Source organism: Mustela nigripes, chromosome 12 (assembly GCF_022355385.1).
Source record: "Mustela nigripes isolate SB6536 chromosome 12, MUSNIG.SB6536, whole genome shotgun sequence".
NCBI lineage: Eukaryota > Metazoa > Chordata > Mammalia > Carnivora > Mustelidae > Mustela > Mustela nigripes.
In genome coordinates, this window is record NC_081568.1 from 69,685,417 (window position 1) to 69,702,976 (window position 17,560).

Here is a 17,560-nt window from a genome sequence, read left to right on the forward strand (position 1 = left end):
TCTTGCCAAGGTCAGAGGTGATGCTGTGGCCAACTTTCTGAGGAACAGTAGCATTACCAAGAGCAGCCAGGGAAGGGTCAAGGCATCACTCCCTGGCCCCAGACCGCTGACCACTATGCGCTGGGGTTCCACACTGCCCCTGACCAAGCACCAAGAGGCACAGGTGACCCACCATTAACTGGATATCCCATCCGCTAATGTGTAAAGGAAACGGGAGTGGCCCAGGAAGCACAGGTTAAACTGGTGGGAAGGGAAAGGAAGCAAAGCCCAGAGAGAAAGGGCTCAGCAAGGTGCTGTGTGTTCTCCTGGGGGTAATCAGCATTTCCTGTGATATGGTGGTCAGGGTACCATGCTTGCCCACCCCAGCCTGAGAGGACAGAGTGAGCTTACCTGGGGACAGAGTGGATGCCTTGGGGTGGACAGGGGAAGCATTTCTGTGGGAAGCATTAGTGACTAACGGTTCAAAGAGAGCAGTCCCAGAAGCTACCACGTCCTCCCAATGGCCCCTAAGTGAACCGTGCTGGCAGAGCGGACATGGCCAGCTGGGCTCAGGGATCTAAGCTTAGGACTGAGAGAAGGAGCAAGGATGGACCAGGCACTGGATGCTCTTATCCCCATGGGGGCCTCCTTGGAGTCACTGCCTAGGAATATCTAGACTAGTAATGCCACAAAACACCTACAGGTCTACTAGCCTGCTGAGGGCTGGATAGGCTCCAGGCACCACTTCCCCATCTGCAGCCACTCTCCTTGCCGGCCCTCTACCTCTGGAAGCATGGCTATGGTTTCGCTTCTTGGGAAACAATGAGAAATCCAACAATAGCCACTCTACCGCCACAGGATATGAGCCAAGCTGGAATTGCCTGACCCCTGAGAGAGGAGAGATCTGCTGAGATGCTGACAAATAATATTTGTACTAAACTGTAACATCACCACACCAGAGATGAGGTCAGTGATGTGCAAAATCATTGCCAAGAAAGCAGGCAAATCTTGTTTCAAATCCCCTCTCCTTCACTCACAAGCCACACAAGGTTTCACATAACCCCGGCTTTGTGGACCTCCTCTTGCCCATCTTTAGAATGGGGACAGCATCACTCAGCCACATACTCATAGAGGCACGCCATGCGCGACCAGGGAGGCTGCCCAGTCCAAGCAGGTCCAAGCACCTGACAGAGGTGGGGCTCCAGCTGCAGCCCCTCAGGAGCCGATGCTCTGTGCATGGCACAACAGGCGGTCTGAGTCCTGGAAACACTCGTGAGCCACCCAGAGACTCTGGGGGCTCCCTGGGGAGCAGAGAATGTAAACCCCCAGGCACCATGGTCATTCCCACTGAGTTTCCTGAGCTGGAAACCCAATTTTCCTGGCAGTCTCCTCAAGTCAGATCAGCCAACAGGCTATCCCACAGGAACAAACCACTCCTGGCATATCAATCACAAGAAGGTGCCACACCAGCAGAGGAGAGACCTGGCTATGGACCCCAGTGAATTCACCAAGGAAAACCATTCTGGGGAAAACCCTGGGCAGGTGATCAGCTAGCTTCCTCAGGACATTTGTTTCCCTAAGCTGCAGACGAGGTGACTGTGTCATGGCCATGCCTAGCAGGTAAGTGACTTAGTCCACATATAGAAAATCCAGATATGCTCATCAGCTCTTGGGGTAGGCTCCAAGCTGCCTAATGTTTCTTCTAATGGGGCTGAACTGAGTCAATGGGCTGAAAAGCCTTGGACAAGCTCAAGAGCTCAGCTGTGTGGTCCCAAAAATGTCAGCAAGAACCCTGCAAAGATAGCCCACTATCAGCAGTCCTTAGCCCTCGGCAGTTACTGCCGGGCGCTGAGCTGCAGGAGAACGTGGCATTTGCAGTCTCTGCTGCCATGCTGGGGTTTTCGCAGAGCACAGCCCAGAATGGCCAAGTCATCCATCCACCCAACCAACCCCCAATCGCAGAGCAAACCCTCCCTACTCTCCTCTGGCTCAGGGCTGGGCCCTGGGACAAGTCACATGTGGGTCTGCCCTCAGTCCCATGGAAGAGACACATGAGGGAGGGGGCGGTGCCGTGCAGCAGAGTCTGGGCCGTGATCAGACATAGGGAGCCAGAGAAGGTGCCCGACTCAGGGGAGTCAGGACCTGCTTCTGGCAGGGAGTTGTACTGATGCTGAGACAGACAGACAAAGAGGAAAGGGTGTCCTGAGCAGAGGGAAGCCAACACACAAAGGCTGGAGCTGACAGAGTGGGGAACACTGAGCCAGCTGAATATCCTGCTCAGGATATTAAGTCTGAGCTCTGGAAATGTTGTACAAAGGTCACTGCCACCAGTCTGAGAGGCTGGCCTCCTAGGTACGTGCACTCTCAGAAGTCACCAAAGTATCAGAGTCCCCAGGATAGGGAAAAACAGAACTTGTCTAACCTTCCTGAATTGCTTGTGTCTGGGAAGCAGAAGCCCTCAACTGAGATGGGAGCACAGAGGTGCCTCTGAAGGTAGCTGCTGTCTGCAGGTACACAGGGAGCAAGAGGAGGAGCCCAATCCAGGCCTCAGACTACAGCCTCCCAAACCACGACCTCATGTGGTATCACCACCCCACCCCTGCCAGCACTGGACCACCCTTACCCACACCTCTATGTCCAAGGGTGTCAAGCTCCCACAGAACCAGCTCCAGACCTGCTCAGAAGAGCCCAGGCCAAGACCACAGGGGTGGGAGGCAGCATGAGGCCGCCAGAGCCCGGGAAGTGGCAGCTGCCAGTCAGGCCCATGGCTGTTTCTCCACCATGCACACACTAGGCATGGGTGCCCTTCCACTCACCAGCTTCTCCAGGATGGGCACTTCTCTCCAGGAAGCCCACTTGCCTGGGGCAATGGGAGGTACTGGAGGAAGGGCTGGACTCCCCACTTCTCCTCAGGTTGGGCCTGCACCCCTGCCTGGTGGGCAGCAACAAGGCAATCAGCTGGGCACCCTATCATGCTTCTAGGCTCGTCAGCCTTCTCTGACAGTCAGGGCTGTATGCATCTACCCAGAGAACTGGGAGCCATTGCAGGGCAGAGCTGCAAATTCAGGTCTTCTGAGGACACGAGCCTAAGAGCCAACCCATGCCACCAAACACTTGGCATGGGGGCAGGGTAGAGCCTAGGTCTGGGAGTCTGGTCTCCTTTCCTTATTTCACAGGGCCTTGGCCTCCTCTGACCTTCACTCCCTCTCCGTTGGACTAGGGTAGGGTTTGGTGGTCCCTGGGGTGCTAGCAGTAGCTGCCTCCTCCCAGGCCCCAGGAGCCTCTCCTGGTTTCAGTAGCATGGGACAGGGATGGGGGGGTGGGCAGCACCCAAGGGAATCAGTGGTGCCCTGTTGCCAAGTGAGCTGCTGTGTTTGTAAATATTCACCTTGAAGGAGGACCCCGCCCTCAGCTCAAACCAGTCTCCTCTCCTCCGGCGTATCCTATGCCTTCTTCTCCTCTGGCACAGAACAGTTCAGGATACAGCTGTTGGCACAGGTTAAGGACCTGGGACTACCCCCACCATAGTAGGCCCTGCACTCACTGGGGCACAGGGAAGGTAGGTGGTAAGAGACAGAGCTGTGCAGGAAGGGAGAGGATGGGAGGAAAGAGACCCTGGTGGGAGGCATGCTGGTGCCATGGTGACCAGGTGGTTGAGGCAGAGCTCAGGGCACAGTCCCTGTAGAGATGGTCCTGAGTCCCATGGCTTGGCACCAAGGACCCTCTACTGAACTGGCCTCCTAGCCCCAGCACTCTAGACCTTGGCAACTTGGCTAGGTGGCTCTGTCAGGGCCACCTCCTCAATACCCCTCAAAGGTGACTACCCCTCTTCACCCCACAGCTCCTGGCCCGGTCCAGCCACCAGCAAGCATAGTCCAGACTCCCACACCAGCCTCCTCACAGGCGTCCCTGCTCTGACTGGTGCCTACATTGATACCAAGTGTATTTTCCCGACACACAGACATGACTATGTCATGCTACTACTCAAAGACCTTATTTGGCTCCCTACTACTACTTTAGGATAAAAGTCCAACTCATCATGCCCAGTGCTGAAGAACAACCTGACCCTCAGATTCTTCCCTTCTTTTAGAATCACCCATGTTCCTTCTGTATCAAACTGGAGTGGGGTGAGGGCCCTTGCAGCAGGGTTGAGTTTCTGAAAACCTCTGAGGAATTCGGAAATGGTAGGCAGCGCAAGGCAAGCCACCGGATTATTAAAGAACACCCTTACCTCCCAATGAAAAGCTTCAAAAAGAAAATCACAACCTCTCCCAGGGACCGGGGTCTCCAGCAAACAAGGCAGGGAAAAGGTTCCAAGGCGAGTTCTGGTGCTGCACTGACCTGGTCCAAATCGACTCACACTCTTGATAGCCGTATGACCTTGGATAAGTCACTTGACCCCTCAGGGCTTCTTCTCAAAGAAGCTCAGGGTCAGAGAATGTGGTGCCAATCACAGAGTAAGTGAAACACTCATAGACAGTAGTTAGCTAAAGCAGTTACTCTGTCTCTTTGCCAGCCAGAAGGGCTCAAAGATAACTTGCAAAAGGACATGCATTTACACCCTACCTTTCCAGAGGGCTCCTGGCACTGGGGAGGCGGATGAACTGGTCCCACTAGTACCAGCCTCCCTTTATAAAGGGTGTGTGGGGCTCAGGGAGAGAGCTTACCACATCTTGAGCAAAGCACAAAAGTGGCGAAGGCCCTGCCCCAAGTCTGCCCTCCTGGGGACAGCGGATGGCAACAGCCGCCCGCTCTGAGAAGCCGGGTGGCAGCGGCGGCGTTAGCAGAGGTGGCAGTGGCTCCCTGGCGGCCGCGGGAGCAGGTCTGGCAGGGACCTGAGCACAGAACAGCTCTATGAGGAGCTGCCCCCCCCCCCCATCTGCACACTGGGCAGCACTGGCTCAGATCAGCTTAGAGCCAAGCAACTCGCCTTAACCCCCACTCTGCCGGGTGGCCAGAGCTTGGCTCACGGCTTCTGCCCTCTCCCCCACTCTGTCTTCAGTTTTGGACAGAGTTGGTCAAATGGGTTGCTTAAGGACAAAGGCTCTTTACACACCCATCTATGACACTGATTAGGGGCAAGAGCTTCAGCTGGGGGCTGGAGACTTGCTGCCTGCATGAGTGGCGGAAGTGGTAGGAAGTAGTCGGGCGTGGGGGTGCAGATGCCAGATCTCTGGCTGAGTGAGACATCTGGAAGCCCAGGAGACTCCACCTCCAGGCCCTCTCAGAGTTCCAGGGGCTGCCTCTCCTCCCCCGCCACCCCAAAGGTCACAACCTGTCTACTTGGGGAGAAGAAGGAAACTGAGCACAGTCCCAGATAAAACATCTGCTCAGAGATGCCCTGGGTGTTCTCCAATAGGGATTAGGGTCAGCAGATAGAAGATACTGGCTTGTCCTCTGCAAGACCCCAGGCCAGCACATCAGCCCTTTCTCAATGCCTGTCCTTAGAGATACGGCCATCCCAAGCCAGAATCTACACCCTGGCCCGGTGGAACCAGAGGTGAACTCTGAACTCTCTCAGCACCCTTGGAAGACAGACTGGAACCAGAGGTCCCAGGGACTCCCAGGGCCCCACTTCTCCAAGGTCTGTCTCCATAGGATGAGGGGTGGGGATGAGGCTCCCACTTCCATGACCAGTACATGGCTGAACACACAGGAGGAAGATGGTCACCACTGCTTAAGAGTAAAATGCAAATTGAGGCCACAGTAATTAGCTCACCGCCCTCCAGGCCCTACCCACACCTGGTGCTTCCCAGTCTGCCAAAATGTGGTCACTGTCTATCCAAGTCCGACCTACCTCCTCAGCAGCAGGGCGGTCCCACGCCACGGTCCAAGGCTCTGAGCTCGTTCCTAAGGGACTGCGGGCACAACCAGTCTGGAGCCCACAGACCTTGCAACACTTCCCTGAGGTTGATGTGGTCCTCACGGCTCAGCCCACCACCCTGGAGCTGGAGCCGCCCAGAGGAGAGTTTCCTGCTTCAGCTGCCCTCTCCTGGAATTTGATAGGAGCCTATCTAGGCCCCCAGGCCATAGCCTCCTCCAATCCGCCCCGAGGAAGCTTTAATATACACAAATGCCTGAGGACCCACCTTCTGCTCTCAAAGCTCCTATCTCTTCCTTCTCGGCAGGACCCTTACTTTCCTCTAGACATCTTCAGGGAGGTTTTAAAAATAAGACAAAATCTCTGTTTAATGCTTCCTGGGACGGCTTCTGGAGCAGGAAATTCAGCAGCCACAACCCAGGTCTTGGCTGATGGACCCTCCCCCGCCACCGCCCCCGGGTGCCGGGGAGGAAGAGCCCGGCAGTAGTTCTGTCCCAGTAAGGGTGTGACCCAGCCACTAGGGTAAGAAAAGCAGGGATCTCACCACCACACCTGTATGACTCTGACAGGCAGACACACAAACCCAGCAGCCTACCCTTGGCCCACTCTCCACCCCGTGCGCACAGATACTCATGCTTGGCTCTATCATGCGCGAGAGGCTTTATTTCCATCTTCCTCTTGGGTTTTAATTAGTCACAGAACCACAGACAATTGGGGCAGAGATGGGGCCCAGGGCCTCCCCGACGGGGGACCTGCCAGGTGAGAGCTGCCGCACATCCCCGAGAGGCTGGGACGCAGGTTGCTGGGTTACACAGTGACTCACCTGCCAAGCTTCCCCAAGAAGCCTGATTCTAGCTCTGAAGGTTCAGTTAAGCCTCTTCAGTGTGGGAAAGCCCACGTCTGGCAGGCTGGGCCTGAGAACAGCATGGGGCCGGCCACCCCTGCCAACAGGCCCCGACTCACCTTGATCATGTCTCCCTTTAGCAATTCATTTAGCATCCAGGAAGCTGCCTTCACTGCCCTCCTCTCCTCTCACCACGCCAGCACCTCAAAAGAATCCCACTCACCCAAAGCCCGGGTCAGGGAACATGGGCCCACATTCCTGACGATAACACTGGGCAGCCAGGCTCAAACGACACTTTCGGGAACTTAAAAAATACAAACAACCTTGAGGACAGAGGAGCAAAGAGAAACAGAGTGTCTTTCACAAGCTGGGAGATAAATGTTGTCCTCACCATGAATTGGGCCCAACTAAAAATTCCGAGCAAAAAGGGGCATCAGAGGCTCAAACTGGCAGTAGGCCCTTTGGCAATATTTGCAGAGCACAATAACCGGGGCCGACGGTGTGGGTGAGCCCGAGTCTCACTGTCCTCCCTAACATACCAAGCCCCCCAGGACAGCAGGCAGAATTCAGGGATGCCACTGAGGGCCATGAGCACCACAAGACCAGAGGGACACCCCCTGGCCAGACCCAACTGTGCAGGAAGCCAAATCCTGTCACTGCAACACGATCCTTTCCCTTCCCAGCCAGTCCGCGTTAGGACTGCCTGTTTCCTAGCCTCAGGAGCTGTGATCCATTTCCGTCACCTGACCAAACTGAGGACATACTGAGAACCTAGCAGGTTCCAGCTCAAGGGACCAGAGGCTGCTCCTGGCAGGGCCAGGGTCTCAGAGTCCCCTGCGGTGGCCGTGGCACGGGATGCGACCTTCTCCAGGAGGGTCCTGCTAAGACAAAGTTGTGGTCGCTGAGGTGGGGGTATTCTCTCACTGGTACCCAGCTCAGGAAAAAATGCACAAAAGAGGAACCTGGGTCACATTCTTAGTCAGGGACAGGAAGCAAGGAGGGACTCAGGAGCAGATGGGAAGCAGTGTTCTGAGAAGTGGACTGAGGGACGGAAGTGGGTTGGTAAGTCGCAGGGAGACACTGTAAGATGTGGAGGGTCCCAGGAAAGAGGCAGGAGTCTGGCTGCATTGAGAAAAGGGGTAGGAAGCCGAGGCTGGGAGGCCAGTAAGTAGCTGCAGAAGAGAAAAGATCATTGTGGTACTGTCTACATCGTGGTACTGTCTCGCCTTCGGTGTCACAGCCAGGAGCTGACAGAACCCAACAGCTCCTAATAGCCCCAGGGTTTTAAGATGCCCAAGTGCCCCCAGGCAAGCTGTGCCCCAGCTCCCTCATGAAGGGGCTGCTGCCACAGCCATGAGCTACCCAGTCTCTGTCCCGGCTGTTCCAAGGGTCGCTGGGTTTGTCACAGAAGAGACTGAGCAAGAAAGAAAGTTGTTTTTGTTTTTTTTTTTTTTTGCCTTCAGTTAGAGGTAAATTTTCTGGAAAATTTGATAAATAGTTTAACTTCCTGGCTCCCCCATACTTTGACAATGTTCCTCCTCTGAATGCCACAAAAGTAACAAATCCGAGTTCCACTCAGTTCAGCCGAAGGCTCTGCCTACTGGTGGGACCCGGTCACCTCCCAAACCATCCCTCTGGAGGCCAGGGGCATGGTCTCTCACTGTCCTCCGGTCTCTCACTGCCCTCCGGTTGCCTGGTCCTGCTCTGCCAGCAGGGGCCCTTGGCGTCCTCAGGGTTAATGCCAGGCTCTAGCAGCCCAGCCCTCAGCTGGGCAGGGAGCATTGAGAACTCGGGCCTCTTTTTCAAGGCCAGGATGAATGGGGAATATGCAAATACCCACCTCCCCAGGAGTGCAGGGGAGGGCCTGCTGCTGTATCTTTCCACTCTGGGCCTGTCACATGAAAGGGTTTGTATTCCTGCTGCTGGCTCTGGCGCCAGACTGGGGCTGTTCTCACCAGAAAACAAAAATCTCTTTCAGACCCAAGCAAAACGAGGCCCTGGCTGGCTGGGGGAAGGTTGTTGGACGTTGTTCACACTGACCCACCGAGAGCACCCATCCCTTAGATTCCTATTAAACCCACCACCGTTCCAGAGGGAGCCGAAGGCCTCTGGGGTCTCTGAGGAAAGCCCTGTGTCAGGTCTGGTGGGTGACACCAAGGAGTGGGACTAGTTCATTTGGAGGCCCCAGGGGTTTGTCCCTTGCAGACATAGAAATGGCTGGCTCTCAGGTCACCACCTTTTATGCAGGGGGAAATGCTGGTACTTCTCAGGGTGTTGACAGTTAAACATGCAGAAAGAAAAGGAAAGAGAAATGACAGTAAACAAAAGACCCTGCAGTGCACAGTGAGGACTTTTTAAGAATGGAGGCCATGGGCATCCTCCGCCTGCCTCGCCCGAGGCCACTGGCACAGGAGCCCTCCAGCTGGGGCCAGGGCTTCTGGTAACCTAAGGCCCAGTGTGCAAGATCACAAGCTTCTGGGACACTCCAGGGCTTGGATTCCATCCTCCACAGAGGCCCCATGACAAGGTCAGACTTTACTTTTGTTCAGACTTCCAGAGGCCAATGCTACTTTTCTGACATCCCTAAGGGCCACCTAAGCCTATCTCCACAGTACAAATCTTGCACTCTAAGTGAGGGTGCTCCTCAGACTCCCATGAGCAGGAGACAGTGACACAGGGAGCCCTCAAAGATACACATGGGTGAGCCCGAGGAACAATCTAGAACAAAACCACTTAAACTGATTAGAAACCAAGAGGAGGCCTAGAGGACGCTCTGTAGATTCCCTGCGATCTGAGGGAAACTGCCCTGGTCAGCTTCTCAGCCCAACGAAGATGCCCTTCCTGGATGAGTGTCCACTACTGCTTGCCCCACGGGTCTTCCTTCTAGAGGCTGGGGCCACATAGTATACCCACAGAGCCAAGAAGCCAGGCATGTCTGTGAGTGTTCAGAGAGCAGCCCTGGGAGGGACAGGAGGCAGCAGGGGAAGAGGAGGAGGAGGAGGAGGAGGAGGAGGAGGAGGAAAAAGGACACTTCAATACAGATGGAAAGGGTGCTTCCCGGGTCACAATATTCCCTGATATCTGACCTGGGCAAGAAGGTTGGGGACATAAATACCCCATCTCCCACCAGCCCACTGGCCAGAAGAAGGCCCACCCTCCCCTTCTCTCCACCATTCCAGGCAGAGCCAGGCTTGTGGAGAGAGCCTGCAGGCAGGAAGGGGGGCTAAGTGTGGGAGTTGATGATGTCCCCTACAGAACCTCATCCAACACATCTGCTGGAAGGGAATATCACCGTTAACACTGAAGTCTGCCAGAAGTAAGCAAGGTCCTGGGCTTTAAGTGGTTTCATGCACACCCCAGTTTCCAAACTTCAGGGGTCACTGCAGGCCTGGATGGGTCCCAGTGAGTCTCCCATCTCCATGCTGGTAATTGCCTTCCTCTCGCTGGCCTCTGGAGGATTGCCATCCAGCCTTTGGCCAACCTCCCTGTCCAAGCTCACTGAACAGGCCCTTATTCCATCCTGCCACTCAGTCTCAGCTCCAACAACCCTCCCCCTCCTCTGATTGTCCTTGCTATGCAGGTTTGCTGTCCAATCTCTAACTGACCTCACTGTCCGTCCCAGTGACTCTTCTACCTACTTGACATGATTTGCAGTCACTTGGTCTATAGCCAAGGCTGGGCCAGGGGTTGCTGGTCAGGAGCCAGACTGGAGACACTTAGCCCCCACAACAATCTGCACACTAGAGGGAGACACAGGGCTTTGTAGCAGGGCTAAGTTCTGCCTGGTTCCTTGGGATCCACCTGCCAAGCTATTGGTCCAGGCAGGTGCAGTGTTCTGGGAACAGGAAAGGGTTCCTGGTGATGGTTAGTGGCCTTGGGCCCAGAGCAGCCCTTCTGACCTGGGCCTGCCTGTTCCCTCTCTCCTTCCTCTAATAGCCATCAATTGCTGGGTCTCTTCCTGACTCCCAACAGGTCTCATTCTGGATTTGCTTCTCCCAGGCTCTAAAGATGGAGATGCTGATTATTCCCTCACTAGCACCATCCTGGCCTGGCTTCCTGCTCTAAAGTCCCCAGGAGACAGCTGTCTTAGAACATAGGACTGAATGGGCAGAGAGGAAATCAGAAGCGAGCTTCCCCCAGTTCTCCACGGACACTGACATCCAAATGCCTGGACTAGCTGTCTGAAGAAGAAAGATGTCTCCAGGCAAAGCAGGGGAGTAGGCACCCATGGGACTTCTTGGGATTTGATGTCTTTCACGTTCTGAGATTACAGGCTGGGCCTCAGAACTGATCACTCAGCTTGATCCAGAATTTATACCGACCCATTTCCCAGCTTGCCACTTCTGCCTGTCACAGAATCAGATGATCAAGATCAAGCCTGCATGAATCAGAAGCCGTAAAAAGGAACCAGGTCTGGGAATGACTCCACCCACCATGAGCTCCCAGAGCAGCGAAACAATGGTGGGAGATGTGCCTGGGCATCCTGAAGGATACCCCAAAGTAGTATCCCTGAGGCCTAATGGGTGACTAGTGAGGACACTGGCCAGGCAAAGGCAGGAAATGGGGCCAGCACTAGGGCCTGCTTGCTTTCTGCTCTGCTTGGCCAGAGCTCCCAGCCTACTGGAGCTCTAAGGAGACAAAAGGACCTTGCCCTCAGAGAAGAATATATTCTCTACCAAACCAATCACTTGCAGCTAGGGATTAGATTGACCTACCGACCGGCCTACTTCCTCCCTTCCTTCCTTCCTTCCACAAATACTTTTGGAGCACCTCCTTCTGTTCTGGGTTAACACTAAGGGTTCTCCCAGAAAGGCTGAGCTGTCCTGCCTGAAGTGAGTTCACACCTGCTCCCCCCCCCCCCCCCACTGCTTCTACTACACTATCATCACCCCACCCCCATCCCGAGGTGGGCATGGAGACTGGCACCTAGTAGGAGCACAGTCAAATTCTGTTATTAGCTAACTGATGTGTGGTAAGAAAACAGCCAATAAATTCTTTCTATCCTTCATTAAGGTAACCAACACTGGTACATGCTCTGCCTGGCCCTGGATTGGGGCTCACAGAGGAGACACTCTGGCCTTGCCCTCCAGGAGATCATAATGTATGAGGCCAAAGACTGCAGGTCAGTGGAACAGGTGCCCCTAGGCGATGCACACGGCATGTGAAATGCAGGGTAGTGTCACCGTGGGCACTCACATGACCAGCTTGGGCTATGTTTCTCTGACGCTGCCACTACATACACAGAACAAAGCCCAGTGCCTGGGCTGGTACCCCAGAGCCTGCAGACCCCCAGCCCTCGTGACCTCACTGGCCAAGGAGAGTTTGTCCCTAGATTTCCTTCACTCCTATGGCCTTCCTGGTCTTTCCTCATACTGGTCCTTCTGCCAGGAATGCCTTATTTCCCTAACTCCCTCTCTGCAGGTCAGAACCCTGTCCCTGTTTTGAGGAAGGCCTAGCTCGAGTTAACATTTAAGGGGACCCTTCTATGTGCTGGCCCTGCTCTTGACAGTTGATGCCAGTCCTCTCTTTAAACCCTCCTCCTTCCAAGGACGGCTCCCTTGCTTGTGCCCACCACAGAGCCTGCTGGAGGGCTCAGGTCCTGGCTGCTCACACCTGGTGGTCCCTCCCTGGACTACAAATCTGAGAGGATGCTCTGGCTCCCAGTTCTTAGGAGTTGCTTCCCCTCTGAACCTCCCTGAGTCTCACTGACTCACCTGTTAAATGGGGATAACAGCACTACAGCGCTGTGGGAAAGATTACATGAGAAGCTAGGGAATTACAGAGCACGGTGCTTGATACATGGTAGGTGCTCAGGGAAACAGCAGTCAAATCAGTACATTTGCAACAACACTTCCTCCCACCCCCATAAAAACAACCCTCCTCCCACAGTACTTCACTGAATGGATATTTGAGTGCCTACTACATACCAGGCTAATTACATGGCTAATGACAAAGTGCAGTCTATGTTAGACAAATGCCTATAAATATTGCCTCCTTTTGCAAACAAGCCTGAGCCTCCTGCTTCCTTATCCTGCTTGCTACATGTATGGGACAGCCCTGGGTCCCATCTGGGCCTGTAGCCAAGCTAAAGTCAGGCTTCTGAAGGTCAACCTAAGAGCCCTTACTTTCACGTGGGACAGAAAACCAGGCAGAGAACAGAATGGCCAGGTTCTGACGCCCTCTGGTGTCAGTATGCTGTCACTGGCCGGATCCTTGTATCTTACCACACGCTGGGCCAGCTGAGGTCCGAACTTTCCCGCAGGGCAGCGCACTGTGTGCAAATCACAATTTTCTTTTGTGAGGCATACCCTCAGCTGTTCTTTCTGGAGCTCCACAATCTGTAAGGACCCCAAGTGCCTACTTGGGACCCCTGTAATGGCTCCAGATCTCACACTCCTCCTCCACCCTAATGGAAGCCTGGAATCAGGTGAAGATCTGATAGGGCTGAACTCCGTAAGATGTGCACATCTGCACCTGCCCCAGACACTTACAGCCAGATGGCTGCCACAGCTGTCTCTGCCACCTGGGCCAACCCCATTCCCCAGGGCCACAGCTTGGGTCTCCTACTTTCCCCTTCCAGGAGCCCAGAAGTGACCTGAGCCGCCATCTAATCTTGTCTGAAACATCAACAGCCTCTGTGTGCTCTACCAGCCTCCCCCTGTTGGCTCAGCCTGGCCACTGCAGCCTGGTCTCTGCCACCTAAAAAAACCTTTCCTCCAGAATCCCCTCCTCCCACAACCAAGGCTCCTGGGCACAAGACCATAAAGACCCACTCCCCCACAGTTCTTCTTGCACCCCTTGGCTGGCCTGACTCTCTCTACCCAGTTTGGCCTCTCTGCCTCTGACAAACATCCCTGTTTGCTGCAGAAGCCTATTAAGATGCCACCAGTGGTCAGGTATGTGGTTGAACAGAATGGACCTTGTCCAAGGGCATGGGGCTGCAGCAACCTAGAAGGAAGGATGCCCTTTCAGAAATTCACCTCTCCGAGGGGTGTCTCTTTCTACTTTGCCCAAGGGTGCCATATGGCCAGGCAGAAGTGCCCATCCATTGCTTCCACAGTCCTCTGAGTGCTCACCGCACAGAGACCAACCATGTTTTCCTGGGGCCAGGTGCAGCATCTGACTCAGGCTGGATCTATTTTATTTGTTTCCTCATTTACTGCTTAACACACAGGTGAGATATGGGCTGGCCTGGGACTCAGAGATGGCCTTCTCTGTGGGGAAGACAACAGATGCATCTCTGGTTCTCCTAGGGTTCAGAGCAAGTGGCTGCCTCCCCTAGACAGACAGTTCTTCCTCCAGGGGGGCTTCCTCTTACCCTTCACATCATCCTCTCCCTGCAGTCCTCTGAAGGCAACCCTTGTCTCCTTAGGGCCAGAATGGGTGGCAAAAGTACATAACCTTACTAAAGAGTGACATCACCTTGAGGGTCATCTCCTGTGTCTAGCTGCGCCAAAGGTATCTGACAGCTGCCCAGGGACCCTGGGGATTACAAGGCCAAATGTGTGGTCAATCTTAGCTTAGGAGTTCTCTCTCTCCCCAGAGAAAGGCTGGGGTCCAGGCAAAGTCCCAAGCAAGGTGGACAGAGAATCTGGGAGCCCCTACAGGTGCAGGGAGTATTCCATCCAATGCCTGCTACTCAGTCTCTTACTCTAATATCAAGTGTGGTATCTTTGAGAAATTTCCTATTTGCACTGAGCAGCTTGCCCTGTACAGAAGCAGCTGCCACCTGCGCCAAGAATCTTCCTCCCTGACCACTCCAAGGCCTCTGTACAGTCCCTCAGTGAGGCAGTTTTCCCATTCAAGGAGGCATGTGACCACTTTGGGAAATGCTCCATAATGAAGCAGACAGAAGTCCAGTTTGAGTCAGTGCCCGCTGAACCCCAATTTCAGACCAAGTACCCAAAACTATGCTGAACCCCAATTTCAGACCAAGTACCCAATCCTATGAGAAGCTTTTTCTCAAAGGTTGCTGATTACTCCTGGCACATGTGGCTCTGTGGTCCCCAGACCTCTCCCTATGTTTGCAGACCAAGGTTCCAGAGAGTTGCCCTTGGATCCACCACTGGGTGAGGGCCTACTAAGGATAGAGCAAAGGGTCCTGGCACTAGGGAAAGGCTCTGAGACCATCTCCCTTACCTGTGACCCCAGCTCTAGCCCAGACCTTGCCTGCTAGATGAGCATATCAGGCCCAGAATGGCCCTGCACAGCCTGTCCTCAGACACTGGCAGACAGAAGGAGCTTAGGGAGCTGAAGGGATTAGAGAGGCCTCACTCACTCCCCAGCTCAGGGGAAGTATCCCTGTGGCCCAACTCAGGGCAATGGGGTTAGGGGGGGTGGTGATTACCTGGCCCCCCAACCCTCAAGGTTCAAGCCTGATATCACCATGCATTTAGCAACGATTGCTCACTTGAAACCTCACATCAAATCCCACTCTGCCAGATATTACCCATGTGACATTGAGCAAGTCAATTAACCTCTGAACCTCAGTGAGAAAGGGAAGGCACCATCAAACTCCTAGTATTTGTTGTGAATTTTAAATAATACATGTAAAACTGCAGGTAAGCTTTTCAAAAGGGTTGGCTTCCCCTTCTTTGGCTCAAAAAGAACCTTATTACCTCCTCTGATGCTGTAGTCTGCATGTGAAATAATAATATTTATTATTTACATTAACATTCAAAGAGTATTTGCTCTGGACTAGGTCCCTTTCAAGGCCAGTTTAAGGTTCCAAACTTCACATACCTTATCAGGCTTAAATCTGCAAATGGGCAGCCGGAAGTGGAGACCCTGTAGTGGTATTATACCCTGGAGGAACAGGAGGCTCTCAGAGGGGACTGGCTGGTGCAGGCAGCAGAACTGGTGGATGAACGGGCCTGTGGTGAGACCCCAGGTGTGTGTGTGGTGGGGAAGGAGGAGGGAGGAGTGCTGGGCAGGAATTCAGAGCGGGTCCTCACAGCCTTTTAAAAGAATGCAGGGGCGAGGAGCTGACTCCTATAAGGGGGGGAGGGGAGAAGGCTGGGAGCAGTGGGGACACAAGCACTGGCCAGAACTGAGGAGTCAGGTGAACACCCTTCTACAGAAATCTTGCGAAGATTTCTGGCTCAAGGGTGGGCAGTGAGGGGTCTTGAGGAGACCCTTGCCCAGGATCAGGAAGCCCAAGTCAGTGCTGGTTACGTCTCCCACCTGCAGTAAAACGTCGGGGACCAACACCCTAGGTTTCTAGGATACAGGGGATGGACACGGGTGCACCGCATCTGTCCCTTGGGTGACGGGTGAGCTCGGCCTAGTCCGACCACGGATGGTGCTCGCTATAAGGGGAGAGGGTGCTAGAACTGGAATGATGTTGTTGTGCGGTCCTGAGAGCAAGGCCCCTCATGTCCACACACCTAGCAGCTTCTCAAACCGGAGCCAGAGCCCGCCAGAATTTGGGAGGTTGGGGGAACGAGCTGGGAGGCCAGGGTTGGGGGGAAGAGGCTTGAAGGGATCGCTCAGCAGCGGGGACGGGGGTGGGGGGGGTGGGGGGGCGGGCCGCACTTCCACCCGGGGCCAAGACCCTATAGCGCGCTGGGGATGGGGGTCTGGGAAGAGGACAGAATGGGGACTTACCCGCGAACAGCCAGAGGGATCCCCCGGAGACGAGGAAGAAGGTCAGCATGTCGGTAAGCGGGGCCCGGCCTGGCCCCGCACGGCCTCCCTGGCCCGCAGCCCCGCAGCCCCAGCAGTCGCCGCGCCGCCGCCGCCGCCGCCGCCGCCGCCGCCGGGTATTTTTAGCCCCCGCCCCCCCGCTCCGCAGCGCCCCCCCTCTCCGCGCCGCTGCGGAGTCCTGGCAGGAGTGGGAGGGCGCGGCGCGCGCTCCGCACCTGAGCCCCCTGCCAGCCCCGCAGCCTGCGGAGTTCGGGGCGCCTCCAGCGCTCCAAGCCGCGTCGGAACCGCCGAGACCGGGCGGGGGAGGGGCCGGCCGCAGGGCCAACCAGCCTTCTGCGCCCCCGCCCCCAACGTCAGGACCAGGCGTTCTGGGAAAACGGGCAGGAGAGGGGCGCACGGGAGAAGAGCGCGGGACCGTGACGCCGCGCCCACCCCACTGCTGCGCGACCCTTACCCCGCGTGATTGCTGGGCAGGCTCTGGTGGCAGAGGGGTTGCAGTCACCTGTTCTAAGAGGCACACGTACCTGTGGGCCAATTTCCGCTAACGCGGACGCCCCCTAGGACCCAAGTTTGCAGATACCAGGAGCCTCTGAGTGCCAAGTCCGCAAGCCAGTGAGGAGAGAGGTGGTGTGTCTGTATAGGATCTGGCGAAGGGATTAGGAGGCCAGATTAGTGCCCAGATTCCCTGGGGACCCCGAGACCTCAGATCTTCCCTTCTGGGAAGGTTGGATCTGAGGCCATCAAGGTCACAGGAGGCTCCATGTAGTCACAGCCTGCCACATGGGGTCACAGGAAGCCACATGGAATCACAGGTGTTTCTTGAGGACACAGGCGATCATGGTCTTCATACATAGCTATTTGTGGCACAGGAGGCCTCAAGAAGCCCCTCATAGCTACAGTGAATGTCTATATGGCCACCCACAGGCGCGTATGGCCACAATATTGGCAGAGGGGTTGTTTCAGTGTCTGGGATGGAGGGAGAAACCCCAGCTGTACATTCTTCCAAAAGAATAAGTGTAAAATAAATGTAGATATCCTGCTGGGTCCTACACTTACACCTGGATTTCAAGGTCACCTCCTCCCAACACTCTTGCCTGTTCTCAAATATGCCTGTCCTACCAGGCATCCAGCACCGAGGACAGCGCTCAAGCAGCCCAACCCAGAACACAGTAAGAAAAGGGTAGGACACCGGAGGTTAGAGGTCAAGTGGCATACAGTGGAAGAGCCAGAGGTCTCTTCAGACTCACCAGTGACCACCTGCCCTATGTGCA

At 55.1% G+C, this 17,560-nt stretch overlaps 1 protein-coding gene across 4 annotated transcripts in view; it reads right to left on the reverse strand.

The window, feature by feature from the left end:
- The window catches only part of ACSL6 (acyl-CoA synthetase long chain family member 6), a 62,679-nt gene extending 46,277 nt beyond the window's left edge, over positions 1-16,402 (reverse strand). Inside the window, exons 1-2 of one of the 4 annotated variants that reach the window (XM_059417517.1) lie at positions 16,251-16,341; positions 15,387-15,500 (exon numbers count right to left, since the gene is read on the reverse strand). Coding sequence is in view for 2 of the 4 variants with exons in the window: in XM_059417516.1 (XP_059273499.1) it covers positions 16,251-16,299 (49 nt within the window). In the remaining 2 variants the exon portion in view is untranslated. Of the gene's footprint in view, positions 1-4,646; positions 4,803-15,386; positions 15,501-16,250 lie in introns of those variants that run through there. The other 3 variants (XM_059417516.1, XM_059417515.1, XM_059417518.1) reach the window with 3 other exon arrangements.
- Between the last annotated feature and the right edge of the window lie 1,158 nt (positions 16,403-17,560).